Source organism: Paralichthys olivaceus, chromosome 12 (assembly GCF_024713975.1).
Source record: "Paralichthys olivaceus isolate ysfri-2021 chromosome 12, ASM2471397v2, whole genome shotgun sequence".
Classification (NCBI taxonomy): Eukaryota; Metazoa; Chordata; class Actinopteri; order Pleuronectiformes; family Paralichthyidae; genus Paralichthys; species Paralichthys olivaceus.
Genome location: NC_091104.1, coordinates 14,660,494 through 14,674,879, shown reverse-complemented (window position 1 = coordinate 14,674,879; position 14,386 = coordinate 14,660,494). Strand labels below are relative to the sequence as shown.

The following is a 14,386-nucleotide window of genomic DNA, read 5'->3' as shown; positions in this document are numbered from 1 at the left end:
ACTGTAGTGTATGAATAAATATATATGCAGCAGATAAATATATACACAGATTATGAACAGTTAAGGTGAATACTGATAATGAAGAATACATCAGTAACAGCAGATGAATACATATTGTAGCATATGAATAAATATATATATGTGAATAATATATGTGTGTATAATAATAATGATAGAAAAATAATAATATAAATTGACAGTTGTGGCTTTTACTCAATGTGTGTGTGTGTGTGTGTGTGTGTGTGTGTGTGTGTGTGTGTGTGTGTGTGTGTGTGCCTCGACTCCAACACAACAAACTGATCTGTGTTGTTCTTTGTATCATTTATGACGTGTGTGCGTGTGTCAAAGGGGCGGGGTTTGTTATGTGTGTGGGCGGGGTGTTAACGGCACGGATCAATCCTAGGAGTCGCTCTCCTCTCCTCTCGCCTCTCATTGGTCGCGGTGCGTCTCTGTGTCACGCCGATGTCGCTCGGCTCTCCAGCGGCTAGCTAGCTGCTAATGTCGGTGCTGGCTGATTTCCTCCTGTTTCCTCCTCAGCGCCGCCTCCATTGTCAAATATCACACAGCGTGAAGCTGCGGCTGAGCATCCTGCCGCTGACGGTAAGTTTATCTCCCAGCGGAGACACTGACGGTCAACAACACGCTGCTATTTAGCTGTTAGTAGTAGCAAGCTAGCCAGGTATCATTCCTACGTGCTAGCGAACAATAACAGAGCTAGCTTGAAAAAAGAGACAATAACAGAGTCGCTGCAGAAAACAATGCTGGTTTAACTCACTCCTGGATTAGTTTTTTTTAGGCTAGCCTCGAGATGTCCGACCACTAGCTCTAGCAGGTTAGCCCACGTTAGCGCATCCAGTGCTGTGTTTTCATGGCAACTCAGTGGGTGATGCTCCTGTTCTCGTGTCTCTTTTTTTCTGCCAATATAAACAAGTCGAATAGGATTTATGGCGCCTTTGCTATTAAAACCTCAGTTAATGGAGCCTCGTTGTTTGGACTAAGATCTTGTGAAAGTGTTGCTCTGATGAAGAGATCCAGTATTTTCACACATAATTGATGGAGAGATAATCGCTGTCATTACTTGTATAAGGCTTTTCACACGTTTGTCCTGTCCTAAATAAATGTCTTTAAAATTGTTCTAATTATAGTGTTATAGCAGTAAGAGCTGTCATTTGCTCTGGGTTAAAAGTTAATCTCAGAAATTAAGTAGTTGAACGTGTGTGGCAGTTCAAAGCTTGTATTAGCTGCTACTGGTTTAATTCCACTGGATGTGTTGCACATGAGAGGCACAGACTGGAGCTGCTCCACATTGTTAATGTGTTGGGTTCTGAACTGCATCTCCACTGTGTTTGATAAAAATCGATCAATCAAATTATATATGCATAGTGCATATTCACAAATCTCAATTTGGCTCAAGGTGCAACATCCTATACTTAACCCTCAGCAAGAGACAGGAAGAACGACCCAAATAACATTTAAAAGGGGCAACGATGTAGAAAACATCAGAGATTTGCAAGTGAGTGATCCCTTTTCCCAGAAAGCAGAAGTGCAATATAGTAATAGAGCGTGTAACGGAGCACATCAACAAATTAACATTTTTACAACACTTATGAGAAATGTCTAACATCAATATTGGGAGGTATATCAATGTTTTAAGTATGTATACACAATAAAATGCCTGGCAGAGATGAAGGGAGCAGCTATGACAATTATAATGATAGCAGTCAGTGAGAGTAGTACTGTATATGTGAGTAGCATATTGCATATCTAAGCAATCTAGTTGTAATCATAATCCACGTCCAGCTGCCACAGTTCCACGAAGTGGCCGCAGCCGCTGTATCTGTAACTATAAAGCATGAGGACTCCAGGGAAGAAGTCAAGGAGGAGCTCATGAGTCCCCAAACAATCTAAGCTTATAACAGCATGACTAAGAGCTGAGCCAGCAATTACTATAAGCTTTATCAAAAAGGAAAGTTTGAGCCTTCTCTTAAACATAACCTAACTGCAGGTGTGCTTCATTGCAGATAGCGTCCTTGTGTCTGGGACGATGAATGGAAACCCTCCTTCAGCGGCGTGGAGATGACCCTCTGCCCCTTTGGGAATGGTCAGAATGGGGCCAGATGTGCCCCTTCTTAATGAGTACAAGCAAGAGTTCTTCTGGAAGCGCTTCCCCCAGACGGTGTTGGGGGGTCCACGCTTCAAGTTGGGTTACTGCGCTCCGCCATATGTGTACGTCAACCAGGCAGTCTTGTTCTTGACACCATGGCTCTTTGGAGGCGTTTGCACTCTGCTCTGCCAGCTGCAGCTGCTTCAGGAGGTCCATGCCGCCGTGCTCTCCGGTATGCTCATGTTCGGGGCTGCAGCGGGTGTCCAGGCTCTGGCATTGTATGCAGCTCACAGAAGTGGCACGGTGGAAAGACTTGGTGCACCAAACATCCTGGTTGATGAAGAGGAAGTGGAATTCACCCACTGTGTCAGCCCAGAGACAGTCCGATTCATCGCTCCTGGGAAGAGGTTTGGGCTGAATGTAGTGTTGCATACAGTCCTAGCTGGGTTACTCTGTGGCTTCGGCACATGGTACGTGTTCCTTGGCAGACTGGCTGCTCTCTACAGCAGCATTGGTGTGTCCCTGGTAGTCTTTGTACTGAGTTGGGTGACATTGTGTATAGCTGAGTATTCCCTCATTGTAAATACAGCCACAGAGACAGCCACTTTCCAGGCGCAGGACACTTATGAGATCACCCCGCTCACCCGGCCCCTGTACATTTTTATTTTCATCGCAGTGGACTTCGCTGATAGGTGAGCAAAAGCAACAAAGTTGTCTTATTAACTGAGAAAATAAAATGCTGTAATTGCTGTAATAATAAATCTCTATATCGTGCTGTTACTCAGATTCTCAGGCTTTGCCCCTGAGCTCCATCTTGCCAGCCAGGTTCTCCATGTGCTTTTCCTCTTCCTACCTCTGCTGTGGGCGCTTGGTATACTGCCTCCCCTGGATGCGCTGCTCCTCTGGGGCATGGAGCAGGCGCTGGTGTTTGGCTTTGGAGGCTCACCCATGTCTAGCAACCTCAGGTACAAACAAGGGCAATCAGCTTCAAGCTTAATTTGAGCGTTCCACTGGTATCAAGACAAACTGGTATTGTTGGCATTCATCATTTCATATATTTTATACTCTATGTGTAAATGTATAGATTTAAGTCTGTTAGGTTTCCTTATGTAATTGTCGAAGTTCTGGTGCCACAACAGCTGTAACACTACACTGAATTGTATTTATGTTCATTTTTTAACCTTAAATTTCATAGATATAATTTTATCGAATAAATGTATGTTTATTGTCTAAAATTCTCTACAGCATCAGTTTAACCAAAATAATTTTTGTATGTAATCAACTCCTGCTCATGTTATGTGAGAAACCCGTCCCAATCAGACTGTAATAGTCCCACTGAAGTGACAAGTGTGACTCTCGCCTGTGTATCATCAGTACTGACTGTGTGTGTGTGTTTGTGTGTGTGTGTGTGTGCGTTTGCACTGTCCCACAGGCTGCTGCTGATGTTTGGTGTATCTGCCGGCGTAGCTGTGTGTAATTACTTCATCCCATCAACACTGGGTGTGGTTCTCTTCTCCATCTCTGCTGGATTTTTGCTGAGCTTGGACCTCAGCCAGGTCGGCACCCTCTGCCGAGGGCCCCGTGCAGCCTTCGGGGACCGTGGATTTCGCAGAGGGGGGTCGCCACCTCCTCCTCCCAGTTCTTTTGGCTGGAATCTGGGCTGCAGGGAACTGCTGCTATATTTGAGCCTGCTACTGATGGCAATGGCAGAGGCCGGGCTGTTACATCACTTCCTCGGTTCAGCTCAGTCCCGCAACTTGGTCACAGAACCCCAGGCTCTTGTCAGCTACCTACTCCTCATACTCTTCTGCCTATGCTGGGCTCTCAGAGAGATCCAGGGGGCCTATGTATGCGGAGGGGTGTTCCTCAATCCCCTGTACCCAAAGGGGATGTCCAGTGTGCAGACTTTCAAGCAGAGGAACAGAGGATTATACAGCGCTGCAGCGATCAGAAGAGTCCTTATTTATCTTGGTGAGCTTGTTGTAATGTGTATTTTAAACCTGAGATTCCAGTTCCATAGTTCTCAGGTGTGCTCTATATGTGAATGTGTTTTTGACCCAGTATTTTCTGTATTTCACATCATAGTGTCTCCGTTTGCAATGGTGGCTTTCCTGTCTATGGACAAATCCCTGCAGCTGCTCCACAGGGCCTCCCTCAGTGTGGGATTCACACGAGCCTTCAGAGTGGTATGAATATGCTCACTTCATGTAGCACTCTGTGGTTTGTTATTTTTTAAGCAAATTTTACTTACTTGATTCTTCTTGATCTGGGTTTGTTCCCTCATGGTTGATGCACTTATTGTAAGTCACTTTGGATAAAAGGTCAGCTAAATGAAATGTAATGTAATTTAATGTGAACAACACATGCAGAAAACATTTACTATTTTAAAGTCATTTATGTAATAACCCCAGACACCACAGGACCATCAGGTCTTTTTTTTTTTTAAGAAAACTGACCATTAAAAACATATCCGTTTGTCTTTACTTTTTTTAATACTTTCAAATCAACTGTGATTCCTTTTGTGCCTCTGTGCAGGTGTGGCAGAGCTCAGAAGACGCTCTGCTACAAATGGTAGTGGTGGTCCTGGTGCGGCTTGCAGCTGGAAACAAAGTGCTGCCGGGTTGGGACAACCTGGGAACTGGAGTTCAGCTTCTTCTGGTGAGATTGACATTGATTTGTCCCTTACTGCTTCCACCCTTTACATTATATCATATCTGCACAGGCTTAAATCTGACCAAACAATGCTTACACGTCTAGAGCTGTGCACGGCTCACTGACCCGGCGACGGTAGACAAGATACTTCATTTCTGAACTTTAACAATTAGTCTGACATTTAGAACATATGGTTGTTAATGTTGTCAAAATCGAATATGATGATATAAGGGTAATGATCGTGGTTAAAAACAACATAACAATACAATGATACAATTGAATGTTTTCCAATACAAAAGATCTCAAACTCTGGAATCTGTATTCAGTTTTTGTTATCACTGTCAAGAGAGATGTTTATTCACTTACACTTGTTATCATGATTCTTACTGAGGTCAATATAGTAACATTAACATGTGTTTCAGTCAATGCGTTAAAATATGAGTAATACAACAAAAGTACACAAATTTAAATAAAAAAAGTGATTGAAGCACACAAATCAATTAAATATACTCTGCATGTTTGTGTTTCTGATTCAGGTGGGCCTTGTGATTGACAGACTGACCCAGTTCCTGGCCAAGCTTAAATTCACCCTGACTGTGTTGGTGACATCTTGGACAGAGAAGAAGCAGCGCCGTCAGTCGGCCGGAACTCTCTTGGCTCTGAACGCCTCTCTGTGCCCGCTGCTGCTGGCAGTGGTGGCACTCTCTGCCCTGCTCTCTGCCCCTCTGCTGCCCCTCTTCACCCTGCCCATTTTCCTGGTGGGCTTCCCAAGGCCTCAGCGCAGTTGGCCAGGGCCCGTGGGTACGGCCTGCCCTTGCACAGACTCCATCTTCTACCAGCAGATGAGCGGGAGTCTGGCCTCAGCTCTGAGGACAGCATTTGCAAGAGGGTCACTGGGTTAGTTGTGCATGCTTGCTATCGCTCCTACCTTTTGTGACTTCATTTTTAAAATTTTTTTTTATCCTTTTCAAATGTTACAAATAAACAGTGTTTCCTATTTAAGCATTTGTTAGAATTGTACATTTCTGAATATTCTTTTGTAGTGCACATTGTGCAGATATACTTAAATTAGATATAGATTTTCAGTTAATAGCTTGCATTGTTTCGTATTCTCACTAAAAACAACAGTAGAGCACAAACCTCCAGACCCAACAGTCCCCTTCTGAAACCACTTTTAAATCCACTGGATCCGTATTTTTATTTGAATCCACGTCAAAATGTACACACTCATTGATACCAACCCCCGAAATATGTCCGAATCTTTTCCATCAAGATCAATAAATTATTCTCAGAGAAATCAATAAAAATGCTGAAAAAAGCCCTAACTTGTAAGGTTGAAAAAAGTTAAAGATCCTGGATCTGCCCCTGATTTGGATCTTCACCAAAATTGAATGGGTTCTTCCCTGACCCATACCTCATCCTTCCCCCAAGTTTTGTAGTAATCTCTGCAGCAGTTTTGCGTAATTCTGGTAACAAAAAACCTGGATGAAAACACAAAATCCTAATTATCTTATCAATTGGATTGATTGGCTCAAGAACTATACTTTGAATTAAGTACATTACTCAGTTTTTATACACACAAGTGTTTTGTGTTTTAAAATTTTTTTTTTTACTTTAGTGTGTTTTGACTTGTGCTATGATTGCAGTGACTGACCTCTCCCATGGGTCAAGTCGGGTCTGTATGCAGGTCAGAGAGCACTGAAGCATCACCTCATATGGTTTAATAGTAAGAGGAATTTCGTTGCGAGCAGCTCTTTGGAGTTGCTGGCAGTAATGCGAGCTCGCATGATCCAGTTGAGCTTCTGTGAAGTGACCCAAAAAAAAAAGCTCTGATCTGTATTCATTACATCCAAATGTTTCCACACCATTAACCGCATAATACTCTTAGGCCAAACGGAGCTGCTGCTAGGATTTTGTTCTGCGCTCGATCAGGAGGGGGCAGGAGAAAAAAAACTGTGCAAGTAGAGAATCATTATTTATGGACTGATGAGCTCAAACTGAACAAAAACACTGAGGTGATGTCATCACTCTGTCTTACTGTTTTTTTGTGCTTTGGGTGCTATAGCTGTTATGTATAATTCACAATAAGCGATAAGCTTGTTAAGTTGATACTGGCAGTCTAACGATGGTGGTTTGTAGTGTTCTTTTGCTTCACTCACACTGGGGGCTGGGGAGCAGTGACCAGGAAGGGAGTCTGCCCAGCGTGTCACTTCCCATCATGAGGTAGCGACTAGGTTTATTCTGAGATGTCATGATGGGACATAACATTATCCTTGAGCCAAGCAGGCACTACTCAACTTAAAAAAAAAAGCTCTCCCATCACCTTGCCACTGGTTTTCATCTGTGTTGAAATAAACATCTGCCCACTGTCTCCTGCCTCTGAAAATGAAGAGCTCACATTGTATAAAATGAGTGAAGTTTTAGACTCTAATGGAAAGCTAAGGCCAGGAAGAGATTTAATATTTAGATCTCTGTGCAGTCAGCCAGTTAAAATAGTATCATGACCTTCCTGTACTACTGCGATGGTACACGTCTTTCTGCAGCTCATCCAGCAGCCATGTGATCCACATAGTCAGCAGAGGGACGCACAGCTGATGCAAAATGAAAGGGATGCGCGGCGAGACTCGCTGTTTGTTGCATGATGTATATCTTGTGTGTTCCCTTCTTCATTGCCCTCAATTTACAAATCACATCTCCTGCATGTTAGACACATGGATGACTGATTATTTTCTCCCCCTCTGTAGGTTCTTTAGCCCCAGGCTCTCATTTCCTCGGCCGCTTTCAGGACCGTATGGTTTGGATAATGATCCTGGAGAGAGGATACGGCTACTGTACAGTCAACATTAAGGTACTGTATCTGACTCTTTAGCCATTAACGGACGTGTACCCCGGAGAATGTCCACACAATTGAGTCCAGATTTTCAGAGTTAATATTATATTATACATTAGAAACTCAGGGGAATTTTCCTCTGACCACCCCTCCCTTTAAGCATCAGTTCAGCCATTTACAACAAGATAAAACAATGTGGTATGTTTTGGTACAGGGTCTGGAGTTGCAGGAGACATCTTGTCACACAGTAGAGGCACGGAGGGTGGATGAGGTGTTCGAGGCGGCTTTTGAGCGGCCTGAACGCCTTGGCTTCACTCAGGGATTTAACCTGCACTGGGGGAACGCCCTCACCCCTTGTGCCGCCCTTGCAGTTCGAGTCTACTCCGACGCCCGGAATGTGCTCTCTGGCATCATTGATTCACATGACAACTTGAGGAAACTTCAGGATGACTTTCTCAAAGTGCTGGTCTGGTTGCTTCTTCGATACTGTGTTCAGAAGCACAAAGGGTTCCTGTGGAGCAGTGACGATGGGCCAGGGGTTGGAGGCAGGAAGTCCCAGTCTTCTCAGCTGGCCCACACTACCTGCAACCAACCGCCTGAGGCTGTTGTGGTGGAATCAAACGTGTCTTCTCTCAGGTTTAGACAAGACAGCTCCAGCTTGACCTCCCTTGGTGATTGGTCAGATGAGGATGATTTATTTGGACCTCAACAGGCCAGACGGACGGTGGCTTTAGTGACTGCAGAAGCTCAGCCAGGACACACAGCGCTGCAGACAGGGGCCTCTCTGCCAGGCTCTGTGGAGATGGACAGTCTCTTTGAAAACATGGCTCTCTCTGCCTTGCAGCCTCTGCAGCCTCTGGGTCTGGGCATCGGGATGCCAGCTGTAGATAGAGGCCGGAACACAGAGGTGTTCAGAGAGAGTCCGAGCTCGGTCCCTCATCTGAACTTCAGCTGCCCTCAGTCAGAGGTATTCAATCTACCGACAGGGTGGAGAACTGCACCGCTGCTACCATCCCGCCTGCTGCAGCTCAGGCCTTTGTTTCCAGAGGACTGGTTTCGATTTACCCTAGGGCGCTTCGGGCCTGCTGTGCAGGGCGAGACCTCAGAGGACATGACCAAAGCCCTGAAGGAGGATGAAGCTTTGAAAGAACTGCACGCTCAGGTCGCACTTTCCTGTCTCGTCTCACTGGGGGCAGAGTCTGCTTTCACCAGTCCCAGTTACGTCTACAGGCTCTACTGTGGAGATGTGCCATGGACAGAAGGACTCGAGTGGCTCTCTTCAAGTAAAGAGCTTTATCAGCTCTCTCTTCAGGCTTTCAGGTAAAATGCATATTAGGTTAATGTTTTCTGAGTTATGATCACTGGAGCTGAATTTCATAAAGTCTGCCTGTTTTTGTTTGTTTTCAGGTTCAGTTTCAAGCTGCTGTTTGATCAAGCAAGCCTGGGGCCCATGGAGTCCCTGGATGAATTGTTCAGCACCTTGGAGGAATATGAAAGGGATTGGTACATTGGCCTGGTGACAGAAAAAGGCTGGCACGACAGTGTCCTTCAGGAGAAACCCTTCCTATTCTCTCTAGGACATGACCTAGCTATGGTGATTACACAGACAAGCCCTTCTTCACATTCAATCTAGGCTGGAAAATGTATATTATCAACATGCATAATATAATACACTTGTTGAGAGCCTTACCTATTCAGAGACTATATCAATAAAATATGTTTTTGCATATGTATGTATGTATGTATATGTTTTTGCATATGTATGTCCATGTGTGGGCGGCTGTAGCTCAGAAGTTATAGCAGCTTGTCTATTAACCAGGATCAGTGGTTTGGTGGTTCAATCCTGTGCGCTTGCACTTTGCATGCCAGTGTGACCTTGGGCAAGACAATGACTCCCCAAATTGCCCCTGACGGCAGCGCCAGCAGTGTGTGTGATGTGTGACAGAAAACGTGCTGCACATAGATCCACTGTGTGAACGGATAAACGGCTAAACTGTTCTGTAAAGTGCTGTGTGAGTGGTCGTCAAGACTAGAAAAGCTCTCTATAAGTACAGACCATTTAACATTTACTATTCCATGTCCACAGGGTACCTACACAGGAAGAGTCCTGTCGCTGCAGGAGCAGCTGGTGCAGGTGGGCCGTCTGAACGGAGAGGGGGTACGAGGCCAGTGGGCAAACCTTTCCTGGGAGCTCCTGTACGCCACCAATGATGACGAGGAGCGTTACAGCATCCAGGCTCACCCCTTCATGCTCAGAAACTTAACTGTTCAGGCAGCCGATCCCCCTTTAGGGTATCCCATTTACTCTTCAGCCCCCCTCCACTTCCCCTGCCTCTGAACATAAGAACATACTCTGAAGTGGGAAGGGGCTGCTTTTCATTCAGTAGTCCCACAGCAAAACCTCTATTTCCAAAGGTAATGATAATTAGGACGTTTGCGTGGAAACTAAACAAACAAAATCAAAAGAAGACTTGAGTCAGTTTTAGAGTTTTACTTTTGAAAGTGTTGATTCATGAGTTCAGAAGAGTGACGTCTGTGTGGGAAACTTTGTTGTTTTTCAGATTTTAACTGACGATGTGGACGACTTCACAGAACAGCACGTAAAGATAAGCTCCCTTCAAACATTTGTATCTTGAGAGTTTTGACCATTGACAGGTTTCCACTGAAGCACATATGTTTTGTGGTTTTTTTCATGTTAATGGTTGTGAAGAAGTTTTAAAATGACCCACCCCCTCCTCTGAGAAACACCTGTGGAATACCTCTGGTTTTATTGTACTTTTTAGATTTCAGTTTTCAGGTGATTTCCCCTCCTCGTCCACAAAAAAGGGACAATTCTAAAGTTTTGTTAAAAATATCAAGGATGTGCCTTGGGTATGTCTTGCTGTATGTGTAAGGTGTTTTATTGGTCTTGTTTTGTTTACAATTCACTTGTTTACAGTTTAGAATGAAGAATTCTATGAATATGTCCACAGTCTCTTGTACATATTGTTGTTTTTTATATGTGTAACTGTATATACTTATAATAAAAGTTTGGCAGAGACTGAAAACTATCAAACATTTTATTACCCATTCATACACAATAACTTTATCACTCTTACATGTGGTTTTGAGCCCTTGTCTTATAAATTCATTCAGACTCTGTACCCCAAGTTCACACATTATCTGAAGATGTAAATACAGGATTTACTTCTAACCTTGTTTCCCACCTAAATGAAGACAACACCCCTAAACCTGATCAGGAAAACACATCTCACCATCTCAGTCAAACAATGGGAATCCATCACACGTTTCCACTTCACTGTGACTTTCAGGGCTTCTTGAGTTTAGTAAAGTATCCAGAGTCTGCATCCTGCAAAAAAAAAAAAGGGTAAGCACTGGTGTTTGTGAATGAAATCAAATGTCATCTTTTTTACTTCCACCAAGGAGGTTAGGGCCATGTTTTTGTTTTGTCAGTCTGTTAGTTAGCAGGATTATGTTTAGAGGACTGCTATTTATGAATGTGTAGACCCAAATACAAATTTGGATCTAGTGAATTTAAATGTGGTTTCATATTGGGACTGCTGATTGTGTGGTGATCAGGGGTTTGTCCCTGATCCTGGTTAGACCTTAGGTGAACACCACACAGCACTTTTATTTTTGTCCTACTGAAGCAAAAGCATGTGACGCTCTCAAGTCTAGCCGGTTGGAAAATGACCTTTCTCCATGGCCCTCAGCTCTCACTGTCCAGCAGAGGCCACCAGACACACTGGTCAGTCAGTCACTCAACACCAGGGGGGAGTACTCTTGTTCACTGTCATACCCTGGCCACCGTCTTCTCTTTAGACCCAAGCAAGGTCAGCAACAGCTGAGGCCCCCAGCTGCTAAGAGACAGCTCTGCTTTGTGTCTGCCACGTTCTGCTTTATTCAAGTGCTCTCAGTGCGTTCACACTGTGAGAATCCCCCGGTTCCAGGTCAGATGGAGGAAGGTCAATCTTACAAGAATGCGTGTAAGCACTTTCTGATGCCTTTTTAACTGACTCCGACCATTTGTGTACCTGCATCTTGAATATAGGAATTGAAAAGTGATTGATAAAGTGATTGATTTGTTTTGGCTGATCAAATCTATTCTGGGGACTTTTTGGGCTTCATCTCTCCTGTGTTGTTTCAGCAGTTAAAATGGTGTATGCAGTTTAATGAAGAAGACTCCCAGCATCACTCCACCTGACTTTCAAGCGAAAGTAAAAGTTGTCTTCTAGCAGTTATGTTCATGTGTTTTGGGGGCATAGCTTTGACGAGAAGGCTCATGGGAACGGGTGCCATGTATCGTCGCATTTTATGCGTAGCCTGCTCTTGCTAGATTTTCCAGGATTACCAACCCCTTGGCGGAGGTAACTGGTGAGACTTTGATGATAAGCTTGATTTGCATCATATTATAATTGTACATAGATTTCCCAAAAGTTCATTATTATGTACCTACCAAACCAGCTTTGAAATTCTGCACCCTTTTCTTTCCCATCACGTCAGTCATGAACCACGCCAATGTGGGAGTGTACTGCCAGACGTAGTAAAACAGGAGGAAGGGCTGCTGTGCGATCCACATTTCCTTGACACCGTTGGCAATTCCCACCACCATTAAACGCACACAGCGACTTGTCGGCATCTTGTATTCCTGGTTACCAGGTGAGGCCAGAGGCTTAGGTAATGGAATAAAAAATGTCTTTATTGAGACCAAACTCTTGGAATAGCTTCTGTCACATCAAACATGGCTAAACTACTGGATTAGTTTATGGATAGAAATGAAAAGCAGCACCTTGTTCAGCTCCTCTGTGAAGGCATTTTGGACAATCTGTGACTGCACAGGCCCTGGACACACTGAGCTGATGAGTATGTTTGGATACTCAGCCAGTTCAGTGCGAAGGGAATTAAAAAAACCCTGTAGACAATAAAGTTAATATCAACAGAGTGTTCATTCATACAGGTCATCACTTGTATTAAAGACTGGGGTATTACACCATAAAGCAGATCCAGACGAACCAGACATGCTCCTCTGTGACACAGTCGAAGCCCAACCCAAACCACAATCAGAATAAAGTGACTACGCCTTTTCTACACAAGCTGAAATTAAAGAAATCAAATGAAAATAATATTTAAAAAGTAAAAACTCAGAGGCAGCCACTGCTATTTGTGTTCCTCTCACCTGAAGAGCGTGTTTGCTGGCAGAGTATCCTGTTGACAGGGGCACCCCAGCGAGGCCAGCCACGCTGCTGACGGTCACAATGCTCCCAGTTCTTCGCCGTATCATCTGAGGCAGCACCTGCTTGGTGATCGAGACTGTGCCCAGGAAGTTGAGCTCCATCAAGACCTGGTACACATCAACACTGGTGTCTATGCACAGGGAGCGCTGGCTTCGGCCGCCATTGTTGATTAGGATGTCAATCTGAAAAGGCAAAGAGAACAGAGACAAGGAAACTGTATGATCTGAAGTTGAATTAAGAAAAGAGAACATCCAAGTGACGGAAAGACTTCATGCAATACATATGTCAATTATGTTACGGAAAACCATTGTAAACGTTGTGATTGAACTTTTAATTGAGTAGAAATGTTCTTGTTGAAAATTCAAATCGTTTTTTCTACAAAAGAGCAACTAAAGTGGCCTCACGTGTCCAAAGTGTTGAATTGCGGCTTTCGCTTTTTCCTCATGCGATTTCCTCTCCAACAAATCAAGTGGAAGAACGAGAATATCTTCATCCTGGAGGCTGGAGTTGTCTTAAAGAATAAATGATGAAACACATTCAGCTGGTCATAAATGAGTAAGACACTGAATGAAACAGGTAAGGTCACAAAATCATTGGACAATTTATTGTTGGTCTGAAAACAAAGATCAACAGTAAGAAATACAGAAATCACTAAAAATGGAAAATATTCTACCTGCAAGCTTCTCTCACCTAAACAGCAGCGTTTCACCCTGTTCAGCTCGTCCTCACGTCGTGCAGACAGGATGAGTCGTGAGCCACACTTTGCCAGCTGGTAGGCCAGCTCCTCTCCAATACCACTGGAAGCTCCAGTGATCCACACCACCAGGCCTTTCAACTTGGTCTCTGGTTCAAACAAAACCACAACTGTCAGCTTTTCACACAGAAACAAACATTCATTTAGTTCATTATTACACTGGCTCAATGTCACCGCTTGTTGGAAATTAACTCAAGAGTCATATTGCAGCTGAATACCCTCCCTCCATACATGAAAGAGAACCAGTTGTCCCTATACACTGATTGACAACATAGATAGATAGATAGATAGATAGATAGATAGATAGATAGATAGATAGATAGATAGATAGATAGATAGATAGATAGATAGATAGATAGATAGATAGATAGACGTTGCGCTCACCTGGACTGTTTCCTGTCACACTGGCCCACAGCAGCGTGAAGTCTGCATCCCCGAAAACAAAGGCCAACAGGTGGATGAGTAGAAACAGGGATATCAACCAACACACTGCGGAAACCAGACAGCAGTCCATGTTCAGGAGAGAGCGACACACGTTTCACACCGAAGAAGAAGAACAACAACAACACTGCTGCTGGACCATACCGCGTCACTTCCGCTCTGAGATCTTCAGAGTTAAAGCACGGCGCTAATCAGCTTCAAGATATTAAAGAAGCGCAGATGGAGATAGATGATCATCAAAGTAGTGAAGACTGTTTCTACTTTATTTTATAACAACTGAAATGAGCACACGTGTCACCTTCATGGTTCTATACGACTTTTATTTTTTTAACAGGCAAGAGACGCTATATCCTTTTTTTCTTTGCAGTGAT

General features: G+C 43.9%; 2 protein-coding genes across 5 annotated transcripts; one reads left to right on the top strand and one right to left on the bottom strand.

Annotated features, from left to right (window-relative positions):
* Window positions 1-438: 438 nt before the first annotated feature.
* pcnx4 (pecanex 4) lies at window positions 439-10,633 on the top strand. 3 transcript variants are annotated; one of them, XR_011244797.1, is made up of 12 exons: window positions 439-600; window positions 2,022-2,796; window positions 2,890-3,069; window positions 3,537-4,075; window positions 4,190-4,290; window positions 4,640-4,762; window positions 5,293-5,653; window positions 7,501-7,604; window positions 7,801-8,906; window positions 8,994-9,180; window positions 9,673-10,001; window positions 10,148-10,633. XR_011244797.1 is itself a non-coding variant. In XM_069536220.1 (12 exons), exons 4-12 carry the CDS (start codon window positions 3,014-3,016, stop codon window positions 9,922-9,924), a joined length of 2,829 nt encoding a protein of 942 aa, XP_069392321.1. In that variant the 5' UTR covers window positions 457-600; window positions 2,022-2,574; window positions 2,694-2,796; window positions 2,890-3,013; the 3' UTR covers window positions 9,925-10,633. The 3 variants fall into 3 exon arrangements, 2 of the variants coding, with proteins under 2 accessions (XP_019940491.2, XP_069392321.1); XM_069536220.1 differs by having other exon boundaries at window positions 457-600; window positions 2,022-2,574; window positions 2,694-2,796; window positions 9,673-10,633; XM_020084932.2 differs by having other exon boundaries at window positions 444-600; window positions 9,673-10,633.
* On the bottom strand, window positions 5,075-14,191 carry dhrs7 (dehydrogenase/reductase (SDR family) member 7). 2 transcript variants are annotated; one of them, XR_002202629.2, is made up of 8 exons: window positions 13,959-14,173; window positions 13,511-13,663; window positions 13,225-13,331; window positions 12,763-13,002; window positions 12,376-12,498; window positions 12,043-12,258; window positions 10,841-10,935; window positions 5,075-5,622 (listed from the first exon to the last, which is right to left on the bottom strand). XR_002202629.2 is itself a non-coding variant. In XM_020084936.2 (7 exons), exons 1-7 carry the CDS (start codon window positions 14,086-14,088, stop codon window positions 10,894-10,896), a joined length of 1,011 nt encoding a protein of 336 aa, XP_019940495.2. In that variant the 5' UTR covers window positions 14,089-14,191; the 3' UTR covers window positions 10,632-10,893. The 2 variants fall into 2 exon arrangements, 1 of the variants encoding a protein (XP_019940495.2); XM_020084936.2 differs by lacking the exon at window positions 5,075-5,622 and having other exon boundaries at window positions 10,632-10,935; window positions 13,959-14,191.
* Between the last annotated feature and the right edge of the window lie 195 nt (window positions 14,192-14,386).